Source organism: Crocuta crocuta, unplaced genomic scaffold (assembly GCF_008692635.1).
Source record: "Crocuta crocuta isolate KB4526 unplaced genomic scaffold, BGI_CrCroc_1.0 scaffold273, whole genome shotgun sequence".
NCBI classification, from domain to species: Eukaryota; Metazoa; Chordata; class Mammalia; order Carnivora; family Hyaenidae; genus Crocuta; species Crocuta crocuta.
The window spans coordinates 1,824,037-1,840,581 of record NW_027529425.1 but is presented as its reverse complement, the minus strand read 5'-3'; the positions used below and the strand labels follow the sequence as shown (position 1 = coordinate 1,840,581).

At 53.0% G+C, this 16,545-nt stretch overlaps 1 protein-coding gene across 1 annotated transcript in view; it reads right to left on the bottom strand.

The window, feature by feature from the left end:
* Positions 1–563: 563 nt before the first annotated feature.
* Positions 564–16,545, bottom strand: part of TMEM130 (transmembrane protein 130) — a 19,968-nt gene continuing 3,986 nt past the window's right edge. Inside the window, exons 3-10 of the mRNA XM_077758830.1 lie at positions 16,266–16,415; positions 12,293–12,598; positions 10,292–10,451; positions 7,463–7,629; positions 6,646–6,730; positions 4,970–5,172; positions 2,233–2,345; positions 564–1,912 (exon numbers count right to left, since the gene is read on the bottom strand). Of these exons, the coding sequence (XP_077614956.1) occupies positions 1,724–1,912; positions 2,233–2,345; positions 4,970–5,172; positions 6,646–6,730; positions 7,463–7,629; positions 10,292–10,451; positions 12,293–12,598; positions 16,266–16,415 (1,373 nt within the window). The 3' untranslated portion in view covers positions 564–1,723. The remainder of the gene's footprint in view (positions 1,913–2,232; positions 2,346–4,969; positions 5,173–6,645; positions 6,731–7,462; positions 7,630–10,291; positions 10,452–12,292; positions 12,599–16,265; positions 16,416–16,545) is intronic.

The window sequence follows — 16,545 nt, the reverse complement described above, 5'->3', positions numbered from 1 at the left end:
CGGCCCAGCAAGCATCAGTGACGTCTCGAATCTTGTTAGAAACCTAGAACCCCAGGCCCCACTCGGGATGAAAGTCTGAGGCTTAGCAAGACCTCTGGTGATTCTCAGGCACGTCCAAGTTCAAGAAGCCCTGCTGGGACCGGAGGTGCTCACACTGGATGGGGCACCAGGACTCCTGCGGGCCTGTGGGAACACAGGTGGCCACCCCCTGGCTGGTGCAGACTCGGGCGTGAGGGGGGCCCAAGGCTCTGCATTTCCGAGTCCCCTGAGCACAACCTTCCTCCCCACGCTGATCTAGCCTCTGCCCGGAGCCTCAAACCTGGCTGCATGCTGGAGTCCGGGGGAAGGGGGGCGCAGAGCCACCAGGGGACAACCGGCCCGTCTCCGTGAGACCCGCCTGAGTCCCGAGCGGTGGTTTAAGGAGGACTAGTCAGAACGACGCCCCAGACAGCAGCTCCAGCCACACCTGGCAGAGAACACAGTGGGGGTGCCCCACTGCCACAAGGCCTAACCCCCTCCCACCCCCCCTGCACAGCAAAGAAAGGGACTCCGGCTGCCTGGCATATGCTTGGCTATTTGAGAACACATAAGCTTTATTCAGCAATAATGGCAGTAGTTCATGAGAATGAGCTGGACACAGCAAGAATGCTGTTGTCTGCACAAAGTCTGACAGCGAAGATTACGGCAACAGAGCTTTGCCCCACAGTCCTGCCCCTCCCCCAGTCGGGGCCCACTTACTCCTGCGCAGCTGTGCTGGGGCCTCACTGCACCCGCACCGGCCCTCTCCTCGAGCTCTGCCTTCCCTTCCCCGGGCCACTGGGCGCCCCTCCCCCCAGGCTCCCTCCTGTCCTGCCTCAACTTTCCCAAGAACACCGTCTCCCACAGTGACCCACGTCCCCACCGGTTTGCTCCTCCTTCACTGTGAGGCCCTTTCCTCCATGGACAAAGGCGCTATTTAGAAAGCACTTTGCACTCACCAGTGTTAGCCCTGCCCGCACCCGACCCCCAGCAAACAGGCAGGAAACAGGGTGCTCTTAGAATGGGACCCGGGAGCCACAGGGACAGTGCACACAGGGAGGGGCCGGGGCTAGGAGCTGTTGGGGCCACAAGTGGAGAAAGTCAGATGTCATTTTAGTTCAAATTCAGGACCCAGTGAACAACATAACGATAGAGGAAATCATCTGAGACATCTGTGTGACATGTGTTATGTGTGTATTTATGTGTGTGTGTGTGTGTGTGTGTGTGTGTGCATGCGCTTGTCTCTGTATGTATGACCTTTTGTGACATAGCCTTAACTGTTGGTGACCATCCACCTGGTTCTCTGACCTGGGCAGGGCCATCTGGGGGAGGGAAGCCCAAACCCCAGACTGACAGCGGAAGTGCCGACATGGGAGGAAGGGGTGAGGGGCAGCCAGGCACGCCTGGGAGAGAGGAGGGACCCCATTGAGTGTCAGGGGTCCTGCTTGGGGCTCTTCAAAGGCCAGGGGTGGGGTGGGGCTGGCTGAGGGGGACTCAGAGCAGAGGCTGGACTGTACAGATGGGCTGATGGCAGGGGTGTGGGGCTGAGGGAGGGGGGCTCATGGCGGCAACTGGAATTACGGATGGATGGCCAGCAGAGTGGACAGCCCCGCGCACATGAACCCCTCTGCTCAGTGGCACGCACCACCCCGTCCGAAGCGTCCTGTGGGCAGTCAGTCAGCGCTGAGACAGGACTGGGGGCTGCTCACACGGTGTAAGTTCTGACGGATTTGTAGAAGGGCGGCAGCAGCCCGTGGTTCTCGCGGACGACCTCCAGGTACTCCGACGGCGTCTCCAGCAGGAAGGGCCCACAGCACATCTGGCAGCAGCACTTGACCCCAGCGGGCGGCTCCGGGTTCTTGTCAGACATGGGGGAAAAGTCAAAATCAGCCACCTATGGTGAACAAAACCCCATGGGTCAATCACCCGCCTGCAGGACCCCCTTCCGGTGGCCTTATGAGCTCAGCGGCCTGGAGACACACAGTGCTTTCTGGGCCTCCCTAGTGTGGCTGCCCTCTCCCTTACCAGCTCAGGGCACAGCTGCTGGGCAAGGGGTGAGTACAGGAGTCGAGTCAGATGGGAAGAAGCCAACTCAATTTGGCACAGTCTCTGAGCGCCTCTTGGGCACATATCATCCCCATCCCCAGGTCCTTGCTCTGACACCCAGACTCCCTCCAGCCTGGTGATCCAGCCTCCACCCCCCTGAACACCCACCTCCACCATGTCCTTCTGATGAGCGGCATTCCGCAGGGTCATGTACATGATGAAGGCCAGCATCATGGTGATAAGCGTGGCACACGGGAAAGCAAAGACAGCCGGCTGGATGCCTGGGAATGAGAGAGGGTGAAGTCATGACTCTGAGTAGTTGCTGGAGAAGCTCTCAGACACAAGGGGCACAGAAAAGTCAAACCCCATAGGAGCTATTTTTTCCCTATGTACATGCATCGCAATAGATAAATCTAGAATTCCACAAAAACCAAGTTGGGGTGTGTTAGGGTTAAAATATGTCCACATGGGGCACCCCAGTAGCTCAGTCCATTAAGTGTCTGACTCTTCATTTGGGCTCAGGTCATGATATGGTTCCTGAGTTCGAGGCCCTCATCAGGCTGTGCACTGACAGGGTGGAGCAAGCCTGGGTTTCTCTCTCTCTCTCTCTCTCTCTCTCTCTCTGCCCCTCCCCCACTCACGTACATGCACGCACACACGCACGTGCTGTGTCTCAAAATAAATAAATAAACTTTTTTTTTAAGTTTACTTATTTCAAGAGAGACAGTGACAGTGTGAGTTGGGGAGAAGCAGAAAGAGAAAGAGAATCCCAAGCAGGCTCTGCATTGCCAACGCAGAGCCTGACGCGGGGCTCAAACCCACAAAGCCGTGAGATCATGAGCTGAGCTGAAACCAAGAGCCTGATGCTTCATCAACTGAGCCACGCAGGTGCCCCAATAAATAAACTTTGAAAAATAAAAATAAAAGGGTGCCTGGGTGGCTCAGTCAGTTAAGTGTCCAACTTTGGCTCAGGTCATGGTCTCACAGTTGGTGGGTTCAAGCCCCATGTCAGGTTCTGTGCTGACAGCTTGGAGACTGGAACCTGCTTTAGATTCTGTGTCTCCCTCTCTCTCTGCCCCTCCCTGACTCATACTCTGTCTCTTTCTGTCTCTCAGAAATAAACAAACGTTAAAAAAATAAACAAATGTGTCCACATATTACTTGACAATCACTTTCAAGGGGTGCACCCTGAATGTGGGCTGGACCTAATGACTTGCTCCTAATGAACAGTACAGGACAGAAGTGATGACTTCCCAGTCCAGGCCATAAAAGACATTGCAGCTGCCTCCTTGCTCTCTTGGGTGACTTGCATTGGGAAGCCATGCTGTGAGGACACCCACCCAAGCAGCCTTATGATCTGTCATTGCTCTCTGCCCTCCGCCAGCCCTGGGCTTACTCACTGACTCTGCTGCCAGGAAGCTGCCCGGTGGAGTGGGGAGAACCCAGCGTCTGCAGTTAGGCGGTCCTGGGTTCGAAACCCCGCTCTGACCAAGCTCCCTGATGGTAATGCTGACCCACGGGGCTGCTTCGGGGATGCCACAAGGTGAGGCGTGTGAATGTGCCAGGTGCGCGCCAGTGATGAGCAAGTGTGGGTTCCCCTCACTCCTCCCCCACCCGCCCCTGGTGTAGATGCCACAATATGGCACAAGGCTCTGTTTCCCAAGAAAAGGCAGCACTGATTACCGGGATACTGTCTTCTCTGCACAATTCAGGGGGACCCCAGGCACTCAGGGCCCAGGAGGTGCTGGGGAAGGCAGGGCCCAAGGCCTCTGATGATGGCTGCAGGTCACAGTCTCTCTCCACAGGGCCTGCCGGGGACCAGAGTGGAGCAGGGCATCTGCCCAATGGCGCAGACAGGGACTGGGGAGTCTGGCGGGGACAGTGGCAACATCCAGGGCACCTGCAGGGCCGACCCTGGGGGCAAGTGCGGCTGGCAAGTTTTGTGTACCCTAAAGCCTGGGACCTGGGGGGGCACCCGAAAGAACCTTCCTCAGGGTTTTGGCATCCACTTTCTCTTCTCTGTGAGGAAGTGCTTTCCTGGGGTCACAGAAGAGCCCCCCTCCCCTGGTAGAACTTCACACCACCATCGGTTAATCTTGTGACTATAAGCCAGTGGCCGGGCCCGATGACAACTTAGAGAAGGGCATGCATCGCGGGGGAGACAGCCGGGGACCCTTACAAATGATAGGAACCGTGCTTCGCCCTCTCTGAGCAGCACCCGCTCTCCGGGGGGCGCGCAGCATCCTGTGAGTCTGCAGCTACCACTGGGGTTGCTGGTTTTAATGGTGGCAATAGTGGCAAGATCGGGGAGATGGCGGAGGAGGGAGCCTCGTGATGGTGGAGGCTTATTTCAGGGCGTAGCATTCACAATGGGGACAGCGTGGCATTGGTGACATGTGTGAAGGACACTGGTGGTGATGGCAATAGCAGCAAGAGAGCCCAGGCCGGGCTGGTGCTGGGCAGCATGGATCAATGGCACCTGGTCCACATGGTGGGCATCACGACTGGTATGGGGGTGGGGGGCACTGCCAGCAGCGCTGACGGTGGTGTGGGCGACAGCAATCACAGAGCGGCTGGGGTTCTGGATGGTGCTGGAAAGGCTGGCAATAGTGTGTGTTGTCATGAGGGCAGAGGGGCTGGGCAAGTGGGCTGCTGGTTTCGCTAGTGGTGCTGGTGTTGAGGGTGGTGGTGGTCGAACCGAGGGGTGCTCGGGCTGGTTGCTGAGGGCCTGGTCATTTGGGGGTGGTACAGGCACTTCGTCACCAGTGCCAGCTGGCCTGGTAGGTTCAGCGATGACGATAATGTCGGTGGTTCGGCTGGAGGGAGCATACTGCTGGCGGCAGCAGGGTTGACTGTGTTTTGTGGCCCACGTGGCATGGGAACCGAGGACGAGGGGGTCACTTACTGGAAGGCCACACCTGAATCCTGTGGTACTGATGCGTCTTGCTGATGACGTTCTCGGCCCGGATGCTGAAGCAATAGTCCCCGGGGTCCCTGAAGGTGTGGGTCAGGTTGTAAGCTGTGCTGGCCACGGACACCGGGTGGCATTCCCCTTCCTCCAGTGGGAGGCACTCGGGCTTGAGACGCCAGCACACAGTCAGGGGAGGGCTGCAGGGAAATGGGGGTGTCTTTCAGAAATAGCTCCTCAAAAGGGCACCTGGGTGGCTCAGTCAGTTAGGCATCTGACTCTTGGTTTCTGCTCAGGTCGTGAGCTCGCGGTTCGTGAGTTTGAGCCCCGTGTTTGGCTCTGTGCCTGGAGCCTGCTTCAGATTCTGTGTCTCCCTCTCTCTCTGCCCCTCCCCGACTCGTGCTCTGTCTCACTCTGTCTCTCAAAAATAAATACATGTTAAAAGAAAAAAAAAGATATAGTCCCAGAGCCCAAGGGGATGCCAGGCTAGTAAGGAAAATGGAGACAGGCTGCTGGATGGGGCAGACAAGTGCTCCAGTGATACACAGGGTGTGCTGTGGAAGCACAGGGGACAGGTGACTGTGTTCTTAATAAGGAAGTCAGGGAAGGCTTTCTGGAGGAGGTGGCATCTGTAAGCTCTGACAGGATAAGTAGACTTTCGACAGGTCTGGAGGGCCAAAGGCATTCCGGGTTCTCTGCCTGCCACAGCACAGGCCCTGAAGCTGGAAAACGCAGGTCAACCTCAGGAACGCCAAGCAGGCATCCCTATGTGTGGGTAAAACACAACCCCCTGTACCCTCAGCCATCACACCTGCCAAGCCCGAGTAGCTCCCAACCCCATTCTTCAAGTGCTAAGTCCCTGCCCCCAAAGCTCCCTGAAAGCTCTAAAAACTACCTCTAGGCCCAGAGGTGCATCTTCCTCATTCCTTGGCCTCTTTTTTTTTTTTTTTTAATGTTTTATTTATTTCTGAGAGAGAGAGAGAGGCAGCATGAGCAGGGGAGGGTCAGAGAGAGAGGGAGGCACAGAATCTGAAACAGGCTCCAGGCTCCAAGCTGGCTGTCAGCACAGAGCCCAACGCGGGGCTCGAACCCACGAACCGTGAGATCATGGCCTGAGCCGAAATCATACGCTTAACTGACTGAGCCACCCAGGCGCCCTCCTTGGCCTTTTTTCTTGCTCCCCATCTAGACCTGCTTCCCGCCGTCGTGTCCCTGGGTTAAAGGACAAGAGTCCTCGGAGGGCTGGGCCCCGGCCGCTGACCTCTGCAGCTCCGTCCACCCTTGTGCAGCTTCTCAGTTGCAAACTACAAACTCGGCCTAATGCTATTCTTGCCAAGAGCCGGGCCACTTCCTGCCCAGGAGAGCCTGTATGCCAGGGCCTTGGAAGCCGACCCAAGCCGCAGACAGAAGGCTCCTCCCATGGCTGCTTCCTCACCCACACTGCACCCACTTTGCCTCGACACCCACACTGCAGACGGCTCTGAAGGGCCCGTGCTCCCTGCCCTGGACCTCGGGTGTGGAACCCTGCCCACCACTCTCCCGTGGATACAGGGCAAGGTGGCATAGGCTCCCCCCGGCCCCCAAACCTGGGGCCCCTCAGGAGACGGAGCAGGCTCAGGGCCATCCATGGAGAGTATGGGCAGGGCAACTTGTCCACTCTGAGGTTCACTCACCTCCCCAGGAAGTTCAAGGTCACTGTCATCTTTTGGAAGGTCTGAATTAGGGTGGGCCCCAAGACCTGGATGCCTCGAAGCGTTTCTGAAAGGCGGAGAGGGGCCCCATTAGACCCGGTGACTGAGGACAGCTGTCTCAGCACGCCCACAGCTCGGGGCTGTGTGACCACCACCTTGTCGTCTCCCAGGCTCTCCCCACTGAGCGCAGGTTGGAGGTCTCTCCGGGGCGTGCTTGGGTCCTGCCTCCTCAACAGCGGCAGGTGCCAGAGCCCGCCCAGAGTGAGGACACTGGAGGAAGCAGGCAAGGCCCTGGGCACCAGGACCAAGGGCTGGCTCAGCGTAAGCACCCCTCCCCATTGCCTGTAAGCACCCATCCCCCATTGCCTGAGCACACGGGGAAGGCACCCCATTAGCGTGCCCTGCAGCACAACGGAGAAACCCGCCACTGCTGTCCAAGCACCCCCTCTTGCCAGACCCAGAGAGAGGGAGGTTGGGGTGACCCTCTGCAGCAGGCTGAGACCATCCCAGCCACTACTGGGGCTATGGGGGCAGGCAGGACTTGGTTCAAATCCAGCTCTGCCACCTGGTGGCCATGTGGCCTCCTCCGTGGACTCCAGTGCCCTTTTAGAAGTGGGGATAATGACAGACCTCCCAGAGGGGCTGCTAGGGGAACAAGGATGGTGGGGGGCATTGCGCACCAAGCCTGGCGCCCGACCAGAGCCCCTCTGATCTTCACTTTCTCCAACCCTGGAAGGAGTGGTGCCAGGGCTCCCCAAGGGGCCACATGCTCAACCTGCACCAGCCCCCAGGGACCCACCCTGCAGCTTCAGGGAGGCAGAGAAGTCTCCGGTCTTCTGCATGATGCCCTTCCCGGCACCCTGCGTTGTCTGTTCCCACTCTGCCACCACCTTGAGCTTCACAGTGAAGGTTCCAATGATCGAATAGTTGTAGTAGACCACAGCGTCTGCAGTCACCATCTGGGTGCTGTAAGGGGGCAGAATGGAGATGACAGAAGTGACTCACGTGAACTCTCAGCATTGGGCATATCTGTGGGGTGACGAGCTCGGCTCCCAATGCCGTGTGAGCAAACCACTGGTCATCATAGCAGCAGCCCCCAGAGCCAACCAGGCCACAAGGTCGGCCGTGTTTTGGTCAAGTGGCTGCCTGTCATCCTTGTGCTTGCAAGTGACAGGTAAGAAAACTCCCAGCAACAAGTGCCTGTCACCTTTCAGGAAGTGCTCTGCCCCCTTCAGCCAAGAATCTAAAAGAGGCCCTTAGAGTCCTTAGAGACAAGGACGATCCTGGCAAGTACAAAATGTGAACTTTGGAATTAAGACATATTTGGCTTTAAATCTCAATTCTAGATTTCCTATCTGTAGAACTGTAAGTCTTACTTTTCTCATCTGTAAAACAGAATCATACCTCCACATAAAGTATATAAATTCCTGCAATTACATGAATTATTTCAAAAGAAAGTCTAATAGCAATAAAGAAAATCTTTGTGTTGATTTGTCAATGCTCTTTATATATGAAGGTTAACAACCCTTTACCTATTAAATATTTTCTCCCAGTTTAACCTTGTCTTTTGGTTTGACTTACTTCTTTCACAGTCAGATTTTAAATCTAGTGAGGTCACATCTGGCATTTTTTTCCTTTATAGTTTCTGCCTCTGTTTTTATTCTGAGAAATGCTTTTCCCACTGCCAAATTATCCAATTGCAAGGGAATCACCAGCATTTCAATCTAGTCCTAGTTTATTATGTTTAATTTGTAATCTATCTGGAAGTGCTCTTGTTAAGGCTCAGATTGTTTTTCTTCTAAATAGTTAACCAACCGTTCTGGTACCATTTATTAAATAAATAATCTGCCTTTACTCACTGGCTAGAAAAACCATTGTTATCATATACTAGATATGCATATAAACTCAGATTTGTGTTTGCTTTTTCCATTCTGTTCTACTGCGCACACTTTTGTGGCTGCAAATTATTTGTAGCTTTTATAATACATTTATATATTTCTAATTCTTCTCCCCAACCCCATTCATCATTATTCTGCTCTTCTGATCTGTTTTTTCCTTCTGACAATATTGAGAAATTCTCTCTTTAAGTCTTTTTGGGGTTCTAGGTATAATCTGTGGCTTTATCCACATAAATCCTACAGTTTTAGGCTAAGCTCATTCTCTCAGCTTTTATGTTTTATAACTATGTAAAAGACTTTTTTCCAGTACCATCATAAGGAAAGGCTATGATCTTTGTTTTGTAAGCACCCATATTACTAAAATCTCTTCTTAGTTCCAAGATTTTTTTAGTTGAGTCTCTTGTGTTTTCTAGTTCATCTATGTGTGATGATTTTTGTCTCCTGCTTTACAATATTTAGATTTCATTTCTTTTTCTTGTTTTATCTCACTGACTAATCAGAATGTCCAATTATAGTAAAAATAGTGAATAATGCATTTAATATGAAAAGATATGCCCCTAATTAAGAGGCTGTCCCTTGGTTTGAGACAGATGTTCTAGATGTTCTTTATGTTATAAAACCACATATGTGTTTATAACCATATATATTTTTTATATACATATACGTATATATTCACGTACATATATATGTGTGTGTATGTTTATGTGTATATTTATATGCCAAATTTAGATAAACTGTAGAATCTTTGTCACAGTCCAAAATATACTTATTGGAATATTTACTGGATTTGCATCAAGCTTACAGAATAACTGGAAGGAAATGGACATCTTTTTCGTATTAAGATCCACCATCCTGGACACAGTATATATACCCATCCACTCAAATCTTTGATACCTTGTGGCAGCTCTATTGTTTTCTTTACACAGGATCTTACCCCTTTCTAGGTAAGTATGTTCCTATGTCTATTTTATGTACTATTTTTGCTATAATTAGAAGGAGTCCCCACATTGCTTTCTAATTTATTACTGTACATAAGAAAGCATGCTGAGCCTTTAAGCCCCATCGGGACGAGAAGTGGTACATAAGAAAGATCATTAAGTCTTTGATGAGCTTGGAAAATTGGCCTGGGTTTCTCTGCCAGACTGAGAAATATCGTAAGGAATGCCAAGAAAATGAAAGGTGGAAAAATATGGGATAGAGTGGGAAGGACCACCAGTCAGCCGCTTGAGGGGATCCAACCGGAATGCAGGGTCTCCATGGAGCATTCACCACCCTCACAGGAGCTCAGGGTGTCTGCAGGATGCCTGAGCTCAGTGTCCGACCCACTTCCTGAACTTCCTCCTGGCTTGTCTGGAGAGAAGACGTCAGGAGACTTGAAGCTACAATGCCCGAGTTCTACCACATGTGTATAATCGCACACACCATCAGCCAGGTAGGTGCTTCTGGAGTCAAATGGAGAAAAATGCTACTTCGACCTTTCTTAAAGGGATGTCTGGGGCCGCCGATGGCCTCTTCTACTAGGTTGCAGGCACCTCGAAGGCAGGTCCTGTGACTAATTCACCACTGGTCCCCACACACCCCAAGCTTGACACAGAGCAGGTGTTGAAGGACTGTTTGGAGTGAGAGAGGGTGGCCAGGTGACGGTCGGAAAGGACAGAGCGCTCAGCAGGGGATGACGGGGCCACCGACCATAGGCCAAAGCTTTGGGGCATCAAGGGGGAAGAACATACCCATCTCCGAAGTCCCAGTTGTAGAGAAACGAGGCAGTCTTGAAGAAGTTGCTCGGGTCGTGGAGGAGGAAGGAAACTTTAAGGACTGTCTTGGTGAGGTAAGAGCTGGGCCAGGGCAGGGAGGTGTTCTGGGAGACAACGAGGTTCCCCACGAGGAGCTCTGGGAGGGAGACCAAAGGCTGAGCCCACCAAGGGAAAGGGAAGGCGGAGCCAGGGAGTGACCTCTCCCTGCCCTGCCCTGCCGGCTGTCAGAGCAGGTCGGTCGCAGGAGAGGACCCTGCAGGTCACTGAACACAGAGGCGCGTGCCCCCACACCATTGCCCCTGCTGCACAGGCCCTGGTGAAGACTCATGGCATACATCACGCGCACAGCGCTCCTCCTGCACCCCTTCCACCAGGATCCAGAACGTTCTGACACAAGATGCCCAGGACCAGAAGGAAATGCATAGGTTTTGAAAGAAGTTTTTGGGAGATATTTCAAATTATTAGAGGAGTCCAGAAAAAAATGAGCATTTCTACTGATTGCAGCGCTGTACCCACTGTGCTGGGCTGGGTAAGGACCACCGTTCTGTGTCTCCATCTCTAAAAAAAAAATTTTAGGGACTGATTTTTTTCACCCCAAAAGCAGAGAGTAAGGCGTGCCTGATAAAGCTTATTTAGAAAATTCGGAAAAGGAGAATGAAAACAAAAGTAACTGCCTGTCATTAGGGCGCCTGGGTGGCTCAATTGGTTAAGTGTCCGACTTTAGCTTAGGTCATGATCTCACAGTTTGAGTTTGAGCCCCACAATGGGCTCTCATGATCTCACAGTTTGTGAGTTTAATTGAGTCCCACACTGAGCCATGATCTCATGATTTGTGAGTTCAGTCGAGCCCCACATTGGGATCTCGGCTGTCAGTGCAGAGCCTGCTTGAGATCCTCTGTCTCCGTCTCTCTCTGACCCCCGCTGGTGCAAGAATGCTCTCTCACTCTCTCTCTCCCTCTCAAAAATAAACATTTAAGTAAAAAATAAAAAAAGAAACCACCTATCATTCAAACACAACTATCGTTGATGTTTTGAAGAATTATAAACCATTTAAAATTTTTTTTAAATGTTTTATTTATTTTTGAGAGAGAGATAGACACAGCATGAGCAGGGGAGGGTCAGAGAGAGAGGGAGACACAGAATCCCAAGACAGGCCCCAGCCTCTGAGCCAGCTGTCAGCACAGAGCCCGACGCGAGGCTCGAACCCATGAGCTGTGAGATCATGACCTGAGCCAAAGTCGGACGTTCACCCGACTGAGCCACCCAGGCGCCCCAAGAATTATAAACCATTTGTGCAAATGTAATACATATGGGTATTATGTACACATACATGTATTAAATACAGTTGATCAAATTGGCTATAGAAGTTTGTGCTTTCCTTTTTAAAATCTTATAAGCATGAGTATTCCCCAGAACATTACCAACTCTTTGTAAAGGTCATGGTTATTCATCACACAAATTATATCCATATACTTAACCAGTTCCCTTATGGCTGCGCGCTTAGTTTGGCTAATATTTTCTTCTGTTATTATATACACCACTGCAAGGAACATATTTGTGCACAAAGCATTACCCAAATGGAAATTCATTCCCTGCAGACAAATTCTTTAATGGGCTGTATATTCCAAGAGACCAGGGCTTTTCTGGAAGGAGGGGGCAGTGTGGGGTAGGCGGGTGGGAGGAATGAGAATGGACAGATCAAAAATGGAAATAGTGCATAACCATTGATACGTATCAACCCGCTGCTCTCCAAAGGGCTGTGTTAATGTATGATTCCCCAGTAGCAACATGTGCCTTCAGTGTCCCTTGCAGCACAACCCGCCAGCAGTGGGTATTACCATTTTCTGACCCTCTGGTAACAGACAACAGAGAAGGGACCATGAGTCCACTTTGTGTTTATAGGATAAACAAACCAGACTGGATGTTTTTCTCTGCCCCAAATCTGAAGGCCAATTAGCACACAGAAAAGGTCCTCACCTGTGATGGGGAGCACGAGGAGGCTCCTCGCCACAGGCTGGCACGTCCAGCAGTCAGCAGCGGTGACCCAGACAGAGACAGGGAAGTCCCCGGGCACGTTCCCCACGGTGCGGATGGTGGAGCTGAAAGCCTCATCCGTCTTCCCCGTGAGCAGCAGTGGGGTATGGATCCAGTGGAAGCGGTAGAGGCGGGTGTTGGAGGGCAGGACCAGGCTGCCATTTTCATTGGCCACCAGGCTGGCTGTGATGCTCACCTCTGCCCCTGTGGTGGCAGGGCCATCGGTGGTGAGGCGGAGTTCATACAGCCCTAGAAGCCCGAGACAAAGACTATCTTTCAGGAGATGCATGACAAAGAACCCTGCTGTCACCGTCTGGGCTGCCTTTTATTCACCTATTTTACAAGTGGAGAAACTGAGGCCCAGGCAGCCCAAGGGGCATATGGCTAGTTCATTGCCAAGCTGGGATTCAAACCCAGGCCCAACTGACTCTATGTATTTTCTTTTTATGCCAGCCAAGCAGGGCTTTGCAGAGCATAGGCCTGACGTGCTCTGATCAAGAGTCTCACGCTCTACTGACTGAGCCAGTCAGGAGCCCCAAGCAGATAAATTTGATTCACAGAACCCTTCCCTCTTGTCAATAGCACGACCGCCACGTCTTGGTGACTCTTTTCCTATAATTTGTAAACGTCCTCTTTAGGTGAGATTTCTGAAGGGCTGCAGGTTAGAGAGCATCCAGCCTGCAGCAGCGTACCCCTCACCAGAAGAGGTGATGCAGAAGGAAGGCTGGAGGGCTTGCAAGGCTCACTCTGCTCCTTTATTTCACTCAGTCCCACCCACCTTCCTGGCCTCACGCACCTGCTCCCCTGGCTTCAAGTACCTCCTAAATGCTAATGAAACCAAGTAATGGACCTACTTTCTGGGCTCCAGACCTGCACTGAGCAAAAAGGTAGCTACTAGCTGCATGTAATTAAGTTTAAATTAATCAGAGTTGATTCCTTAAAAGTAACCAATACTGAAAATTCAGTTCCTCAGTTGCACTAGCCACATTTCAAGGGCTTCATACTTGGGTGTGGTTAATAGCTAGTCTTCTGGACGGCACAGATACAGGATCTTTCCTTCATCACAATGTTCTGTTGGGTGGTGCTGGCTCTAGCTCCTCTGGAGTTTTCCCTCCCTATTTTCTGCCACCGCTCTGTTGGGCCTGGGGGGACCAGCTGTCCCAGGAATCTACCCTAGGCCTTGTTACCACCCTCCCATTCAGGCACATTTGCTTCCTCTTCATCACTAGTAGCATTGCTAAAGGCTAGCATTACTGGTTTCATCCTTGGCCCTGGCCTTCGGCCTCCAGTCCTTCCCCCTCGCAGCATCATCCCTCCTACCCCCATGAACAACAAGCTTCCTCCAAAGCTAGTGTTTTCGTGAACCAGCTTCAGTTTGGAGTCCAAATTCACATCTCGGCACATTCGTGCTGGTGCCAGCTACTTTAATTCTTACAGCTCCCCTCACACATTCTGTCCTTCCTAACCTCAGGGCCTTTGCACATGCTGTCCTCACTGCCCTTCTTCACTACATGTTGGTGGATGTAACCTCTTTCAGGAAGCCTTCCCTCAACCCCTCGCCCCCTCAGTGCTCTTTGAACGGCTTGAGCACACAGTGGTCCCAACCCCGAGTTGGAATGAAGGTTTTTTTTGTCTCCTTTGACAGGTGCACTGCAAGCTCGAGGGGGGCTTATCCTCATCTCCTCATGTGCCTAACAAAGGCACATGTGCCTCATTTGGCACATAGTAGGTGTTCAACACTGCTGCTGACCATGGCACCTGGAGAGAAGAGCGTGGCAGAGGGACCAGCCCACCTAGCAGTGCCCCAGGAGACCATTCACCCAGGTAGTACTGACTGAGCTCCCGTCTTGTGCCCCACAAGTGCTGGGGAGGACCCAGAAGTACAGGACATGCCTCCTGCCCTCAGGAAGCCCACGAGAGAGCGCTAGACTCAGCAAATCTGGGACAGGAGCGAGTGTGAGTCCTCAGTTCCATCCCATTTGCCTTGTAGCCGCGCTGCCTGCCCCCACCAGGGACTTCTACTCCAGCCTTTCCCTCGTCCATGTCACACATTCCCTGTTCTGAATCCCCTCCCCTGGAGCCATCTTTTGGATTGTACACTCATGCGGACTGGCACTGAAAACGAGACCTGCAGTGTCTTAATCCCATAGAGAGAGTTCCAGACGCTATGGCAGAAATTCCTGAAAGAGAATACAGTGTGTATTTTATATTGAGGGATAGGAATCCATTGAGGTCCCCGTGGAACCACCTGGAGTCACCCAGCAAATCCATATCCACTCACCCCCTCCCCTGGGCTGAGTTCTCTTCGCCCTCCCTCTGGCTGGGAGGCAGCATTTGGCCAGGCTTCACAGAGAGGCCATCCCCCTTCTCCCTCTTGCTCCTGCCCGCCGCCCCCCGCCCCCCAGGCGAGGAGCGTGGGCCAGAGCGAGGCTGGCAGGTGGCAGGGACATTCGGCTGCATGCTAATGGCCATCCAGCATCTGCAGCGAGACTGGAGACAGGCGCATGTCAGCGCTACGCAGATCCGTTGCCAGGGGAATGGAACCCATAGGAGAGCACACTGGCTGGGAGGAGGGATGGGGTGCGGGTGGGGAGGGGCTGTAGCTACAGCTATGATGCTGCAGACACTGGTCCAGCTCCTGGGAGCCCCCACACCTGTCCGGACACAAGGAGGCTTTAAGGGTATTTTTCTCAAGCGTTTTTTTAAGCAGGTGTTTCATAGCCCCTGGGTGATGTGCTCCTCTCTTTCTCAGGGCTCTCAGAAGGGCCCAGGGCATCCAAGCTGAAATGGATCATGAAGGCTTTGCCACTTGTGGCTGATGGAATCAAGCCCAGGTCCTACTGCCCTCTCCATCCAAACCTATCTTTTCAGGTTTGGTAGTCCAGGTGACATGGCCTTGGAGTACAGAACAGGCAAGGGAGGGGCTGAGTGACCCAGAGCTGATAGGGCCAAAGCAGAGAGCCCATTGGCAGAAAGTGGCCATTGCCAGGAAGCCTGACCCACAGAGAAAACACTCACTCACTAGCAGGTCCCCAGGGCTTCCACTGGGAGCGCATTTTCCCTAACAACACAGCATGTGGGAACCTGGAACGTTCTAGAAAATGGCTACAGCAGTTCTTCCACACTGCACATGTAGATAGCCCCAAACACCTCCCAGGGTACCTCTGAAATCTGAACAACATACCCTGGAATCAATGAATGGTCCAGTACCCGGACTCTGACCTACACCTCTCCTGTAGGAAGCATCTGGTGCAGGCTGACCTAGACCCAAGGAAGAATGGAAAGGACCTCCAAGTCCCTCTCTCTCCCTCTCTCNCCCCCCCCCTGTCTCTCTGTGAATTTCCAAGAGGGAAGCAGGTAATCCTGACCAAACATAATCCCCACAAAATTCTATTTTCATCCCTAAGGTGCAGGTTTTTTATTTTACCTTGTGGCTTTTCTGTCGCAGTTTTGCATTAAATCTCTTCCTCTTTGTACCATTCTTTGGGGGGGGGGTGTACGTAATGAAAAACTGTTGGATATTTAATACAAGTACATCCCCAGAGCTGTCCACGTCCCACCTCTCCCCCAACAACTCTCCAATCCGGGTCCTTTTGTTGTCGCCAAAATGTGGCAGAAAGGTTAATATTAGTTGGCCTTCCGCGGTGGGTGGGGGGAGCACCCAGTGGAACCTGTCAGCGTGGGGTCCATTTTGGAAACCATTCCAGAGACGAAATGGCAGACTGGCCTCTTGGACTCTAAAATCACAACCTCCCCAAAGTCTTCCTGGCGCAGGGGGTCGGGGAGGGGTGGGAACCTCTCCAGATAAGGCGACATTTAAAGGCAAAGACGCTGCTCCACGGGCAACCTGCCCGCGCTCCCTGGGGGACTGTGGCGTGATGACCGACTAGCACATTCCCCGCATCCTCCTCCTCACCCCCACCCCCACCCCCCGGGGGCTGCGAGGCCCCCAGGCAACCGCAGGGGTGCACCGGCCACCGCGCGCGGTTCCCGGGGCAGGGCCGATCCGGAGGTGGCAGCGGGAACCTAGGAGCACGGGGAGCCCCCTCGAGTGCCGGGCCGACGTCTGGGGAGAAGGGTGGAGGGTGAGAGGAGAGGGCTTCGAGGGGCCGCTTGGCCACACTCTCCTCCGCAGCGCGCTGCAGAGGTCTCTCGGGAGGAAGGAGGTGCGCGCAGGGCGCACGGCGCCACCTCAG